This window comes from Pinus tabuliformis, chromosome 8 (genome assembly GCF_031772625.1).
Source record: "Pinus tabuliformis cultivar Carrire ecotype Pingquan chromosome 8, CPIR1, whole genome shotgun sequence".
Classification (NCBI taxonomy): domain Eukaryota; kingdom Viridiplantae; phylum Streptophyta; class Pinopsida; order Pinales; family Pinaceae; genus Pinus; species Pinus tabuliformis.
The window spans coordinates 1,221,656,110-1,221,670,989 of NC_142294.1; the positions used below are offsets into that span (position 1 = coordinate 1,221,656,110).

Here is a 14,880-nt window from a genome sequence, read left to right on the forward strand (position 1 = left end):
CTGTTAGCTTCATTCAATCTGTTAGCATTGTTACCAATAACGTTTGGATTTCCTATGAGTTGGGCCATTAGCTGGGTTAACTGCTGCTGTCCTTGAGCTAACACCTGGGCTCTTTCTTGTTGTCAACTGCTGCCCTTGTAATAGCAGGTTAGTCATTTCTGTCTGCCCATGAATTAGCACAAGGCATTAGTGGGATCTTGACCATCATGTCCTTCTCTATCCCCCATGGCTGCACTGTGGTTAGTTCTTTTCTTTCTGACTGTGAAGTTGTATCCCCTGGGAGCATGCAAGGTTCATATACTCACAAGCTGGCAGGATGCACAACTTTGATACCACTGTAATTTTCTAGGGTAATTTTATTCTCTTTCAATTCAATTTAGGGCTTTCAACATAATAACAATAACAACAGTTGTGTCTACACATAAGATTAGTAAACAATAGACATGTGTCTGCTAGTAGACAATTCCACCACACAACAATATGTGCTGTCCAAATTTCAAAGCTGTTCACAATCAATACTTCATCACAAACACAGTAATAGATGTAACTGATCCAATATCCAACAATTCTACTGAATTCTGTTAATAGCTAATTCTATCCTTCCACAAAACCTGACAATGACTCAGCTTGGAAAGATCTTTGTAACAATATGTGAATAAATATTTGCTATGTAACAAAGCGAACTTCGTTAGAAAATCAAAAGGCAGAAATATTTTCTTATCTTTGGTAATTCCTTGGATGTTTTTCTTATCATTGGTAATTACTTGGATGTTTTTATTATCTTCTTTAGGTCTTCCTTCATCTTTCTTATGCCTTGTTTAATTTCCTATCATCAACTAGCTATCAAAATCAAATGCATGAAGATCAAGACAACAAGAGCACAAGATATAGGCTCTCAGCCAGGGCAAAACCCCCCTCATAGGGGAAAACCCAACAAAATCTCCTCTTCTTCTAGAACCAAGTCAAATGAGACAACCAAGACCTTCTGGGCTAACAACAAGACCTCTTTCATTCCTCCAAGTCAGCCTCCCAACTCTTCAAACATCAACATAAGATAACCTTCCAAAAAGCTGATCAACCAGGGTCTCGACCCTTTCTTCACTTCTGAATTTCAACCTGTAGTATCTCAGACCTGCAGAAAACCTAACCATTCCTCCTTGCATGTGTGAGCCAAAAAGACAAGAAAAACATCCTTCCTTTCTTCGCTAGACCTCTTCCTTTTCTTTGCTAGAGTTTACACTTCCATTGCAAGCCTTTCCGTTTTCCTTACTAGCCTTCATACTTTTTCTGAATTGTAGATAGAATATGAGGAACAGCTCCTAAGTGAGGTCGAATTAGTTGTCAATATATAGTGGTTGGAGCTCCCAATTGAGGCCGACTTGACTGTACTTGAGGTCGACTTGGAGGAGTTTTACATGCCCAATTACATCAAAATAAATTTTATTCTCTTGACTTAATAAACCTCAAGAAGGGTCTAATATAATGACAAAGACTGTGACCCAAGACACAAATCCTAGGGGCGCACAATGGGTGTCAATATCTAGAAACAGAATCAATAAGGCATGAAACCCATGCTCAAAATGATTTATTCTTTTACAACAAATTTCCTTTTTCTTTCTTCTGACAAATACAAAGAAGTTACATCATGACAACAAATACAATTATGAAGAGATACTAGTTACATTTCTCAACAAACTTCTGTCTTGGAAGAATTGAATCTATGGTAGGTTGCAGGCCTAGGGGCGAGGGCCGAATCTCTTGCACCAAGAAGTCTCGATTTACTGCATCAGAAAATCATCAAAATCATTCAAGGGAACCCTCAAACTATGCTTTAGGATGCCTTAGATACCACTGAAATTCTTCCTTAGGAACCAGTGAATTCTGATTCAGAATGCCACAGAGACCACCAAAAATCTGCCTCAGAGACTAGGCCGCAGGGCCAAACTGTGCTTCAGAAGATGGGCTGCAAATAGAAACGAATTTACCGCAAGAAAAAGGTCGATCTTGTCTCAGAGATGATGCCAAGTTTGCCTCAGGGATGCTCTAGATATTGACCACTAGAATTAAAATAATGTTTCATATTTGTAACCATTATATTTCAGAATTTCATATATAAATTTAATTAATAAGCATATCAAAATTCAATATTTATAATAACATTTTTTTTTGTCTAAATCATATATATATATATATATATATATATATAATATAAATTAAATTAAAAAATTATAAAACATTGTTAGAGATTTCCGGACTAAAACTGTGCAATGAGTGTGATCTGTCCAACGTTTTGTATGGTGACTCCATCCATCATCAGGGATACAGAGTTACTTGGTAGTTTTATATTTGGATACAGAGTCACTTTTTATTAGAGTGTAATTTGTATAAGTTTCCAAACAATAGAAGCTTGACTTAAAGCTCTGTAGTCTGTTTTGTTTTCTAGACAACCATTTCCATTGATTTGAAAGATTTGGTGACTGTTCTATTTTATATCTGAAAGGTTTCTCTAAAGCATAATGATTGTATTTCCACATGACAGATCTTTAATGATGTCTAACCTTCTATAGAAAAGTGAAATTGAAAAGATCAAAATATGCTTATTTTACTCTCTTTTAGGAGTATTTAGTATGTTTTATAATTTTGAAAATGTCATTGGTTGTCACAATGCAATTGTTTATCCTTTATCTGGTATGGGGTGTTTTAAGAGTAAATGCCATTAACTGTGACTAATCTGCTGTGATGTGTATTCACCTTTTTGTACTCACTATTGATATAGAGTCCTCTTTGCTTTGTAGGTGGAAAATTAGAAATGGGTTCTGAAGGCTGTTTTGATGGCAATTCCGGAAATTCATCGGCAGCCATAACCGATGAAGATAATTTTTTGCGTGGTTGTGTTAAGTCAGAACTTCCCGAACCTAATAAAGTCATAGAAGAATCAAAAGGCAATGGACAGTCACGTAGAATATCAAAACGGAAGAAAAAACAGAATTCTGACATGCCACGGAAAGAATACTTGACAAGGTCTAAACATGAGGAGATGAATATTGGAGGACACAAGGCAAAGGACTTTATTTTGAACGTAGAAGGGTCCAGCACAGCTTGTATAAAGAATGAGCTGAAATCCTCTAAAAAGATATCTGGTGATGCTGTCAAAGAGGTAATGCCTCAGGATCTATTGGCTGTAATGGATAAGCAAAATATACTTCAAAAAATTAATCCACTGTCTCCGTCCATTGAATCACGTAAGCAAAAGAAATCATCACCATTGAAATCTCCATGTGTGGACACAGAGAGAGAAGAAGATTTGGGCCAGAAATGGGAAGGAGAGACAAGGTCATCTAGACGGGGAATGTCAGGTTTGAAACAGATAAAAAATCCTTCCAATGGAATTCATCCATCTTTAACTTTTAATCAACCATCATTAACTTTTAATGATAAAATTCATAATGGCACTTTCTCTGAGACACAACAATGCTTACCTGAGGTTTCTAGCAAAGGTTTCCAGAAGCTGGACCTATCTAATGCAGTAGTTGAAATACTGCCAGTGGTTCAATCCGTTACTAGCAATTCAGAGTCAGGGGGTCTAAAATCTGGAGTCCTTGAAGGTTCCAATCACAATTTTTCAGATATAAATACTCTACATATAAAATCTTCTGAATGTTGCGATAGAAACTCTTACCAAGAATTGGAGATGCAAAATAATGAAATCAAAATAGTATACAGTAGCAATTCTCCCGAAGTTGAGAAGTGTCAAAAGAAAGGATTAGATAAGCCAGATAGTCTGCAACAAGTCGACTGTTCTCATGCTGATGACAAAAAGAAATGCTTTAGGGTTCCAACTAATCCAAAAGATATGGGTGGGAGGCAGATGCGACCACGCCCTTTAGATCCACTGCAACAACTTCCTATTTTTATTGAAGGTCGTGACCAGGTAAAATACCCCATTTTTGCAACGTTTAGGAAAAAAAAGATTGTGTTTGAAATGGATTTATGATTGAAGGTTTTCACCGTGCAAGGAAAGGGCTTTTTATTTGTAACTCCAATAAAAAATGGAAATCCCATTATATCATTATTTTAATTGATGCTTTCGAAGGCTTATTTAAACAGTAAAATGCTTATTCATGTCCAGGAGTTCCAGGACTATGATGGCCTTTCGTTTCAGTGTTTACCAAGACTGAAAGAAGAGGGAAAATCCAGTAATTTTCCTGTGGATTCTGTTGTTGATAGCACGCATGGGCATGCTTCCTCGTCTCATAATTTGAGAAGGGAAAATATCAAACTACCATCATATAGACCAGTCCTTGGTTATGATGAAGAACGAAGGAGTCTGAGTGGTGAGCAGTCAGTTTATAGTATTCCAGGAGCTTATATAAGGCATACAGAAATGACAGATAAGAATCAGATGAATGGGGTGAGTTTTCTTCTGTCAGTTTTAATGTAAGGATAAATGTGGCAAGTTCATGACTTTGAAGTTCACTTTCTGTACTCGTGTGTATTTCATCCTAGTTATGCTGTCAAAATTCTGAATAACATAATAGAGTTGCTTTGTCGTGAGCTGGTATACTTGCATTTTCTGATTAAAATTTATTTGATGTAAAATTAAAAATCAAGCATTAGCAAATCCATTTCTGAAGCTAAGCATTTCCCAACTGGCTCAGTACAGGGCCATTCCTTACTCCCAGGCCTTAGATTTAAAATAAATTTCTTGCAACCTAATTGGGGAAGTAGAGTTGGTCAATATGAACTTGAAATTAAAATTCCCACGAGCTCAACCCCTAGTGTAGTCTTGAAAATGAACCTTTTTCAGTGTTTAGAGTGCACGCACATATAACAGGAAGCCAATAGTAGAGAGAGAGAGTATGAAATAATATATTATTCATGCTGCTGCAATTATACATCGTATTCCCAGTTGAGATAGAGTGCCCATTTAGAACTTGTGTACTACTCTCTCCCAATTTACCCTATATTGATTGCATCATTTTAATACTTTAGATAACTGTGGTAGTTAAGCCATAGCATTAATTACATGTTGGATATATTTGTAATACTTAACATCAAATGATAAACACACATGTATATGTATATATTTGCATGTGGAGGTTATTTTAGTATTGAAAATATCCCTGAATGTTGATAACATTGTGAGATAACTTTGTGATATTATTGTCTAAAATATCATGTTTAGTTGGACCTTGAATATATTGTGACTGTACATAAAATTGCAATATATTGGAAAAAAATTGAGAGTCAGTGAAATAAATTGTTGCGTCTGAAAGAGGTCATGTACAAAATCCAACGGTTTGAATCATTTTGAAAAGCAGAAGCAGACGATTGAGAGTGAAGGACAAAATCATTGCGTTTTATCAAAGTTGAGGAGGAGAAAGTGCGTGTTATCATTGTCATTAGCAGATTTATTGTGGAGAGTGGATTGATTCCCATCTCACATGGGGAATCAGTGGACATTGTGCAAAATGGGCAATTTTTTTTTCCAAAGAATTAGGGCTTTGCACTCAACCTGACGCAGTAGGGGGCTGTGACCCACTTTGTTAGTTTTTGTAGCATTGGATGTGTTCTAGCCCTGAAATTTTGTGGAGAGACTAGAATGCATAAGATCTGCAAAACCCAGAAATCATTTCTGGAAATTCCTCCTAGAAATGACTTAATTAGATTATTAGTCAGTTTTTAAATATTTCCCAAGTCTAAACTTATGGAATATGACTAATTAATCGGAATTAATTAAGTTAAGGTGTGAATGTTCTAGAAACTCACACTGATCGACTTCAAGTTAATCTTAGCCATCAATTAAGATCTAATCTTGGCCACTGAAGTCTCAACAAAGGATTATAAGAAGAAGTCGATGGGGCTTGGAGAAATCACTTGAGCAGTTTGATTTCATGAGAAGATCAATTTCCAGAGTAGCAACAATTAGTTTCCGAAGAGAGAGAATTAAAAAATGTTGTGAACTAACAAAAAATGCTAGTAAATGAAATTGGAGCGCATCTTGGGACAATAATTCACTTCAACAAAGAGTCTAATTTGAGTACAATTCATTATATTTTTTTATGTAATTTTGAGATTCAGAAGTTAGGGTTCACGACGTGATTCAATGTGGATGTGTGATGTATCACTTTACATCATATATATCACTTTTATTTTCATATTTATGTGGCAATTTGTTTATTTGATGTTGTTGTTGCTTTACATTTTTAAAAAAGGGACTTTTTTTGATTTTATCCTCTAAGTTTGTCCACATTTTCCAACATTTTCCTTGGTGTTTCTAATGAATTTCTTTTCATAACCTTGGTGATATTTTCACAGGCATAATGTCTGCAACATTGAGTTTTAATTTCTAACCATTGTTCCCAGATATGACTGTATTGGACCTTGGACTACGTAATTACAATAGTACTACATATGCAACTGTATTTTTTCACACTGAACCAATTGAAGCAATCAATATTTTTCCAATGAAATTTTTTGGACATTGCAGACTGCCTAGTGAAGGATGTCATCCTCCCTCTCAACTTGAAGGCAAGAGAGGGGTTGGTGGAACCTAGCCAGGCCACAGTATATACTCACTTAAGAGCGCCATATAGTTACTCTATTCCAGAGCTTAAACGTGTCAACTTATGAGACTTGAACTTGGGTGAGGGGGATCACAAGGATTTTGCCTAACCACTTAGGCTAAACTCAATTGACTGTTGAAACAATCAACATGTTGCTCTTGGTATTCACATCTATGTATGTATCCTATGGTACGTTAGACAATATGACATTTACCCCTAATCCAATGTGACCTTCCTCGAGACATTTTTTCCATTGTCTAGGAGGGGCACAAATAGGAGGCTTTGATTGATGTTGCCTGTCCATCAATCAAAGCTTCCTTCCATATTTAACACTTGCCATCTTCTCCTTATATCCACACCTTGTCTTTGGGTTGATTGCTTTTTGTCATCGTTATTGGTTCCCTGTTATTCCCAATCTTGAGCAGGGGCTTGAAAACTTTTCCCCCAAAGGTTGATGTAGCAGAAAGAAAAGAAAAATCAGGAGCAATAATGTTAAAATGCAAAAGTGTAGCAGGGGTAAATGAAAGTGCATAGACAAAAGCCTAGCTTGAGCCCTAACCCTATTTTTTAGCCCTCAACTAGTTCCTAGCTAATGCTTGACCTATCTAAGTAAAGGAACTTTGAATATCCCAACCTCAATGATCAAGGAAAGATTTCATCTTCAAGGGGTCAATGGTGAAAAATTAATGATGACAAAGGTGCACAATAAAGGTGGTGAAAAATAGTTGAACAATTGGTCGTTCTTGACATCATAACACTCAAGGATGTTGGAATTTCATAGCTAGTACAAGACAATGCCATCCTCCCTGAAGTAAAACCTAGTCATGTCATTAATTACATGCACCTATTCATTGATGGGTCGGTCTAGGAAATGTTTCTGCCCTTAGTGTGGGAAGCACCAAATAGGGCCTTGTGATAACCCTCCCATATCTAAGCACGGTAACTTGCTTACAAATCATAAGTTAGGAATACATTTGAAGATGATGCTTGTGAGAAGTACTTTGATAACTTTAGCATTAAATGTTGCCCACTTTTATACTCTTATGGTTTGTGCACCTATGCTGTTGATCTAGCTTGATTTTGTAAGTATGTTTTATGCCTCTACTCCTAGGTACAACTACCATCCCTTGGGGGGTTGTATAGTGATTCTCCAACACCTTAGAGAGGACGTCCATCCCCACATGATGACTGAACTCGACACTTTGACCTAGGATGTTCACCACTTATTGAAGAGCGTTGACTTTGGGATGGCTTCAGCACAATTGATGACTCTCTTCTCTCCCTCCAAGTGCTGAAACATTTCACTCTAGAACTAGGACATTGCCTTTAGAGCTGTTGTACTCTAGAGCTAGCAGGATGCCACTAGCTTGGCATTGCACCTTCTTGATGGATGTTGCCCTGTTTTTAAGGAGATTTGATGATGATGATGACATCTGAGTCGTGACCCTTCTGGAGGAGATGGTACACTACATTTCATGATGATGTTATGCCCTAGCTCCATGATGATGTTATGCCCTTCGTGGGTCCTACATTGATGATGTTGGCTTGTTTCAAGATGACTTGTGGATAAGCTTGCTTGATGATTGGACACCATTTGATGAGGAGATTCGTTCTTTGGGATGAGATGTTCCTCTAGAGTCATCCATGACACCTTTTTTATGAGAGAGACTTTTTCGAGGATGATGTCACCATGGGAGGGATTTTGGTTGACATGTGTGCATTAAATGAGACACCTTTTTATGTCTTATAGTTAGGTTAGGTATCTTTGGGGGTCAGCTTATGATCGGTGCAACTTGTCATCATAATTCAATATTGTTTTAGTCTTTTAGACTATCTTAGTAGAAATTCAACTTGGTTGCCCTCATATAAATACAAGAAGGTCAAATTTCCCTTTGATCATTCATACTTGCCCTTGGAGATTAATGCACTCTAGCTAGATTTTTCTCTGTTGGTCCATATGAAGCACTAGTTGAGCAGAATTTTATTGGGGAGGATATGTTGATTGGATGGTTCTCTCTTGTGGATGATTATTGGTGATTCTTTGATGTGTTAATTTATTTAAAGTATATTCTTCCATCTTCTACTTGTTGAAGAATGAACATTTATTGAAATACTCACCAAAGTGTTGTTGATGTTTTATGGCTCTAACATCTCCTTCAACAGTATTTTCATCAAGCTTCTCTTCATGATCCTAAGTGTAGCTTCCCCCCTCTCAATCCCCAAATAAGATGGAAGGATGCTAGCTTTCTTCTCCTTGAAATTTCTTTTGTCGATCCTCCTCATAGATTTATAGCCCTAGATTCTGTTACCCTTTTGATTGAGAAAGTTGAGTTCTATTTCTTCTGCCAATCCATAAAATAGAAGTTGAAACACTAAAATTTTCATTTTTTTTAAATGTTTTCTAGGATAAATTAGGGTTATATTACAACAAAGTCTGCATTTTTCAACATTATTTGCCTTGGACCTTATTGTCGTAGTTTTAGAATTTGCATGCATGCGTTGGAAAAAGTAAAGCATCATGTTACAACCATTTTCCAAAGATTAAATAGGGGTGACGTCTAAGTTTTCTATTGCTAGTATGTGTTTTTATCCGCTGAAAATTGCTTTCATGTATTGTCTTGTTTACTCATTGAATAGCTGCCCTAATTTTTCACTTATTTATCATAGATTCTGAAGCTGTTTTTCATGTTGGTGTTATAAAATATTTGCATGCTGTAAATTGCTGATTAAAATATTAATTTATAAACTCAAAGTATATTTTCTTGATTGCATGTGTTTGGGTACCTATTTGAGCATCTTTTGGTTTAACTAATCCCTTTTGTATCCACTAAAAATTGCTGTGATGTATTCTTTTGTTTACAAATTGAATAGCCCTAATTTTTCACTTATTTATCATAGATTCTGAAGTTGTTTTCTTGTTGGTGTTATAAATTATTTTCACGCTGTAAATTGCTGATTAAAATCCTAATTTATAAAAACAAAGTATATTTTCTTGATTGCATGTGTTTGGACACTTATTTGAGTGTCTTTTGGTTTAACTAGGCCCTCTAGATTTAGCCACAGGGACCTTTGAATTCTCACTCTTGAATTTATACCTTAAAGCACCCAAAACCTTAATCATTGTATATCTTTCATTAGCTGATTCTTGTAGTAGAACCTTTAGGGAGCATTTAGGTTAAGATTTGGTGCCTCCAAATCTAGTAAGATTTATGAGAGGGACCTAACAAGGCAAGAATTAGACCAGGGGACAAAAATATGAGGTGTGGCCTATTACCCACCAAATGTGGGTGACCCCATAGGAGAAAATTTTTCTACCATATTTGGTATCAAACCGGAAAGCCAACTGCCCTGTTGGGTTGTGTTACATTCTTTCCATGACTATCCCACACACGGGGGGTTACAGGGGGGTGGCCCTGTACTCCCCCTTGCACGGGGTTCGGGGCAATGCCCTGGGAATTTTTTTTGGACCCTATATTAGGTGGGCGGACCTACCTATGGTTTTGTGCGTGGATTTCGCACATGGTTTTGGGCATGATGGTTTTCTGTCCATGGTATTTTGTAGATCAGGTCAAGGGAACTACAGTTATGTTCTAAGCTAGGGTTAACGGATTGAGGTTTATGGATGCTTCGACATGTATATATATGTATTGTAACATTGAAAAGGAACATAATGAAAAATCAATTTGGTAGTCTCGGTTCTGGAAACCAGGGGAAAATCTATGTGTATATCTGTTTTATGTTTTATGCTCACGCCATTGTTTATTTTCTTTTTTTTAGAATTCGTATGGAGGTAATTTTTTGTACGGTGTTAAAACCTACATGCCCTTGACAACCACCACTAGCTGATGACTTCATGTCATTTATTTCCACCACTTGCAATAGTCATATACCTTCTTACCCATTTGCAAGAACACATGGACGAAGGTGGGCCTTTGATTAAATGGTATTTTATTCATTTATCCATAGGGAATTTTGGATTCTCACTCTTGAATTTATACCTTAAAGCACCTAAAACCCTAATCATTATATATCTATCATTTGATGATTCTTATAGTAGAACCTTTAGGGAGCATCTAGCTTAAGACTTGTTGCCTCAAAATCTAGCAAGATTTATGAGGGGGCCTGACAAGGCAAGAATTAGACTAAGGGACAAAAATATGAGGTGTGGCTTGTTACTCTCCAAAAGTGGGTGACCCCATAGGAGGAAATTTTTCTACCATATTTCGCATCAAACAGGAAAACCAACAACCCTTGAAAACCACCACTAATTGATGACATCATGCCATTTATCTTTTCCACTTGCATCAGTCATATACCTTCTCACCCATCTAACAAGAACACATGGATGAAGGTGGGCCTCCGACCAAAAAGTATTTTATTCATTTTGCAATCGAGTGCTTATGCTTGTTTGTATTTGGGCTTTTGATGTGGATTATGTGGTGACCTGCAAGGAGGGGTTTGATCGTGATCTTGTTCCCTCACCTTAAATGGGGGGTTAATCTTTAATTTTAGTCAAGTGGTACCTCCCCTAATGGCCTAATGGGTATAGGAGGGGCACTGCTTGAGAATCCTTGATTGAGATAGCGTGTTACATCTATCCCTATTCAATACTTACCACTTTCCATCTTGCATTACAAGCTCGTGTTCCGCCTCCATTCTTCAGGGTCAATTGACCATTGGTTCTCTAGGATTTGTCACCCATACATCCACATACTTGGGTAGGGCCTGAAATGCAGTTAAAATAAAAAGAAAGAGCATATAATGGCCACAAGCAAAATAGAAGGAAAGAATATCAAAATGAAAAAGATGGTCGAGACATACACATTATCATGTGGGCAAAGGCTAAGCATGAACTCTACTTCACTCATTATGACCATCACTCGATTGATGAGCACATGTTGCTCTCATACATCATAAAAGGAGCCCTTACATGGCCCAATGTTGATGGGTAATGAGCTGCCTAAGCATTGAGGGTTAATACAACTGCTACACATCATACAAAGCGAGCTCTAACCCTTTGAGCTACAATCAATAATACATAGAAAAATTAAGCAAAAGTAAAAGGCTCACAAGAGGGGTGGAAAAAGAAAGGGCGAGTTGGTAACTCATGCATCCACTATTGCTCCCTCCTCACATCTATACAAGATGTGAATCTCCATCATGCTGGTCCCTTTGACCATGGCACTAGGCCATGAAGTCTTCCTCCCTTCGTACCATCATTATTACTTAACACCTATCAAATGAAGGGTGGACTGAGGAAATGTTACTTCCCCTTGGGCGCTGGAAGCACCTAATAAAGTTGTCCTTTAGCCACAACTATATTGTAAACACTGAGAAAGGTGGGTGAATCAATATTTCACTTTTTCTTACAATTTAGTATCATAAAACATTCACAAAAAAAACACATCACAGGAACACAAGAAATATCTATATATATATTTATTTATTTATTTCTTGTGTTCCTGTGATGTGTTTCTGAGGGAAGCTACAACTTCCGGTTTACTAGCTACAACTAGAAGGGCTACAAGTTACAACCATAGGTTTTCCAACTCCCACTGGATGGAGGTGGCAGCCTCTTGAAGGAAGCTACAACTTCCTTGCCTAGGGCACACTGCCACCCTTAACAATAAAAGATAGAAAAGAATTCTTGGGCTCCCGTAATAGGGACAATGGCCCAATTACAACAACACTACTATCCTTGTCAATGCATTTTCAAATAATAGATTATTGGTGCTCAGATCTAGCCTCAGTCTTAAACAAGTAACCTTCAAGTTTGTTCTTAGTGCTCACACAACAATTATACAGGAATAAAACTTTGCCTCATACCTTAGAGAAAAGTCATACCATAACCATGAACTTTTGTCTTCTATTGCCACTGAATTTCCTTCTGCTATCACCAATAACACAACAAACTTGGCTTCATAAATGCCTTGTATTATGTGTCAAGTTTGCTTCTTAAATAACCCTAAATAATCCTCAGGATTTGCCTTAGGAGGCCCGAAGTATGTAGTGAATTTGCCACTGATTAGATGGAAGATAGGCCTCAGGAATAACCATTGTACAACTTCAGAAATAGCTTCACGTTTGGTCTTGGAGCTGCTTAGGGGAGGCTGAAAAAATCCTCAGTAATAGGCCAAAACAAGCTTCAAACTGTCTCAGAAATTGGCCTTAGGAGGGTGTTGAAATTTGACCTTTGTCACATTTTGACTCAACCTCTAGTTCATATTGCCTTTGTTAAATTATGCAACTATGGTCAAATTCCACTTTGGACACCACATTTGATGTTGATGACGATTACATTGAATTCGTCTTTTCGAGAGGACCAAAATCGACCTAAAGATCATCAAATTTGGACAAGGGAAAGTGTACTTATGAAGAAAAGCCCACATATGCACATTTGGATAGGTCGGGCCTAAAGCAAATTGGTCACCCATGGAAGCCTATAAATACAAGTGACCTGAAATTCATTAAGACATCATCAAACATCTCCTTCTTCTCTTCTTGGCTCGCACAGGTCTGAGGTAGGGACGACGACATAAGTTCGTAAAAGTCTGAAATTACAGGTTCTGAGGCACACATCTGTTTTAGGGTTTTGGATTACAGTTGTAGGCACGTCACAGGGCAAATTCGACCACAGTTGCTAACTTGCAGGCATGAAGCGTGCGACTCGAAGCCTCCCGTTGCTTGAACAACTCCTAATGAACGTGATTGGGAAGATTGACTGAAATCAACTGTTAACCGAAGTTGACCGCAAACGGGAAAAGTTGTCTTTGATATATTATAATGTTGGAAACTTATTTCTAAAAGTTATTGGGTTGTTTTGCTGATGATATTGTATTGGGCTCATTGTACTCTCTATTGAACATTTTATGACAATCTAATAGAATTTCAAAGGGCTTTCCCCCTTGTGGGGTTTTACCTTGGGCTTTGACCAAACCAGGTCTCTTTTGTTGATGTGTTGATTGTCTCCTTTGTCATTGCATTTGTTGTTCTATCTTCAATTATTTTTGATGAATGAAAATACTAATTGTTAATTGAAATATTGCTAATTGAAGTATTGAATTGGGCTAAAGTAATTGATGCAACATAGAACAATCTGAAAATTTAACGTGGTATCAGAGCTAAGGTGAAGGACAAGCCTAAAAAGAGACAAGCATTGGAGCAATCATCTTTGGGAAAGTTGAAGGAGCTGATCTAGCCATGTCAAGAGGTCTTTCTTCTTCAAGGAAAACGAGAAATTAGGTGACTCATCCAATTTCGCTGCATGAAAAGTCAGGTTGGAGATCATAGCTGATAACAATGACGTTTTGGACTACATTCAAGGAAAAGTACCTAAGACTCTAGAGAATGCTTTCGTTGCTGGCAAGAACAAGCACAAGAATGGTGAGTTAAAGCCAAAGCAAATCATAGTTGATGGTTTACAAGACAATTTACTTGCATATGTTGGAAACTTGAGAAGGTCTAAGGACATGTATGATAAGGTAGATGTTATGTATGAAGTCAACAATTTGAATGGAATCATCTCCTTGAAAGGTCAACTCAAAGACACAAAGATGAACAAAGGGGAGTTCGTACAATCCTACATAATGAGGATATCTCGTCTTAGAGATCGATTGCAAAGAGTTGGGGAATTTGTGCCTGACAAGGAATTGGTAATTGTGACTCTAAGAGGTCTCCCTCCTATTTGGGAAAACTTTATTACTACTATAAGCAACAACAATGTCCTCCCATCATTCGATGAAATTTTTAGAAAGCTCACTCAAGAAGAATCAAAGATGATATCAAGATGAAGGATTCAAAAGCATGAAGAAGGGGAGCTCGCTGCATTCATCACTCATGACAAGAAGGAGAAGAAAGGGAAAGGAGGTCCATCAAATTCAAGAAAGCCTCATCCTCAAAATCCAAATAGAAGGAAGGGATTTTTGCACATTGAATGCTACAATTGTCATAAAAAAGGCCACTATGCTCGAGATTGCCTCGAGAAGAACAATGGATGACGCTACAATAGTAGAAGCAAGAACAACAGGAGGACAGATGGCCGAAGGAATGATCACAATGGAAGAGATGAGAGAAGAAGAAGAGATGCTTCAAGTGATCGTGAAGAAGATCATCGTCCACAAAAGAAGTCAAAATTCTCTAGGGTTGAAGAGGAATTTGGTATGAATATTCACTTTGGAAGACAAAGGGATGAGGGTTGTCTTCATCAAGGGAAAAGTTCCTACTTGGCTTGTTGGATCCACTATGAGAGATGCATTCACATTAGGATAAAGATATGAAGGACTCTACAGGGTTATTGGAAGACCACTTCTAGCAT

At 37.3% G+C, this 14,880-nt stretch overlaps 1 protein-coding gene across 3 annotated transcripts in view; it reads left to right on the forward strand.

The window, feature by feature from the left end:
- LOC149239795 (uncharacterized) overlaps positions 1 to 14,880 on the forward strand; it is a 210,514-nt gene that overhangs the window by 67,894 nt on the left and 127,740 nt on the right. For 2 of the 3 annotated variants that reach the window (XM_089373538.1, XM_089373536.1), the window contains exons 3-4: positions 2,796 to 3,931; positions 4,130 to 4,411. In XM_089373538.1, the coding sequence (XP_089229664.1) occupies positions 2,796 to 3,931; positions 4,130 to 4,411 (1,418 nt within the window). The remainder of the gene's footprint in view (positions 1 to 2,795; positions 3,932 to 4,129; positions 4,412 to 14,880) is intronic. The other variant, XM_089373537.1, reaches the window with a different exon arrangement.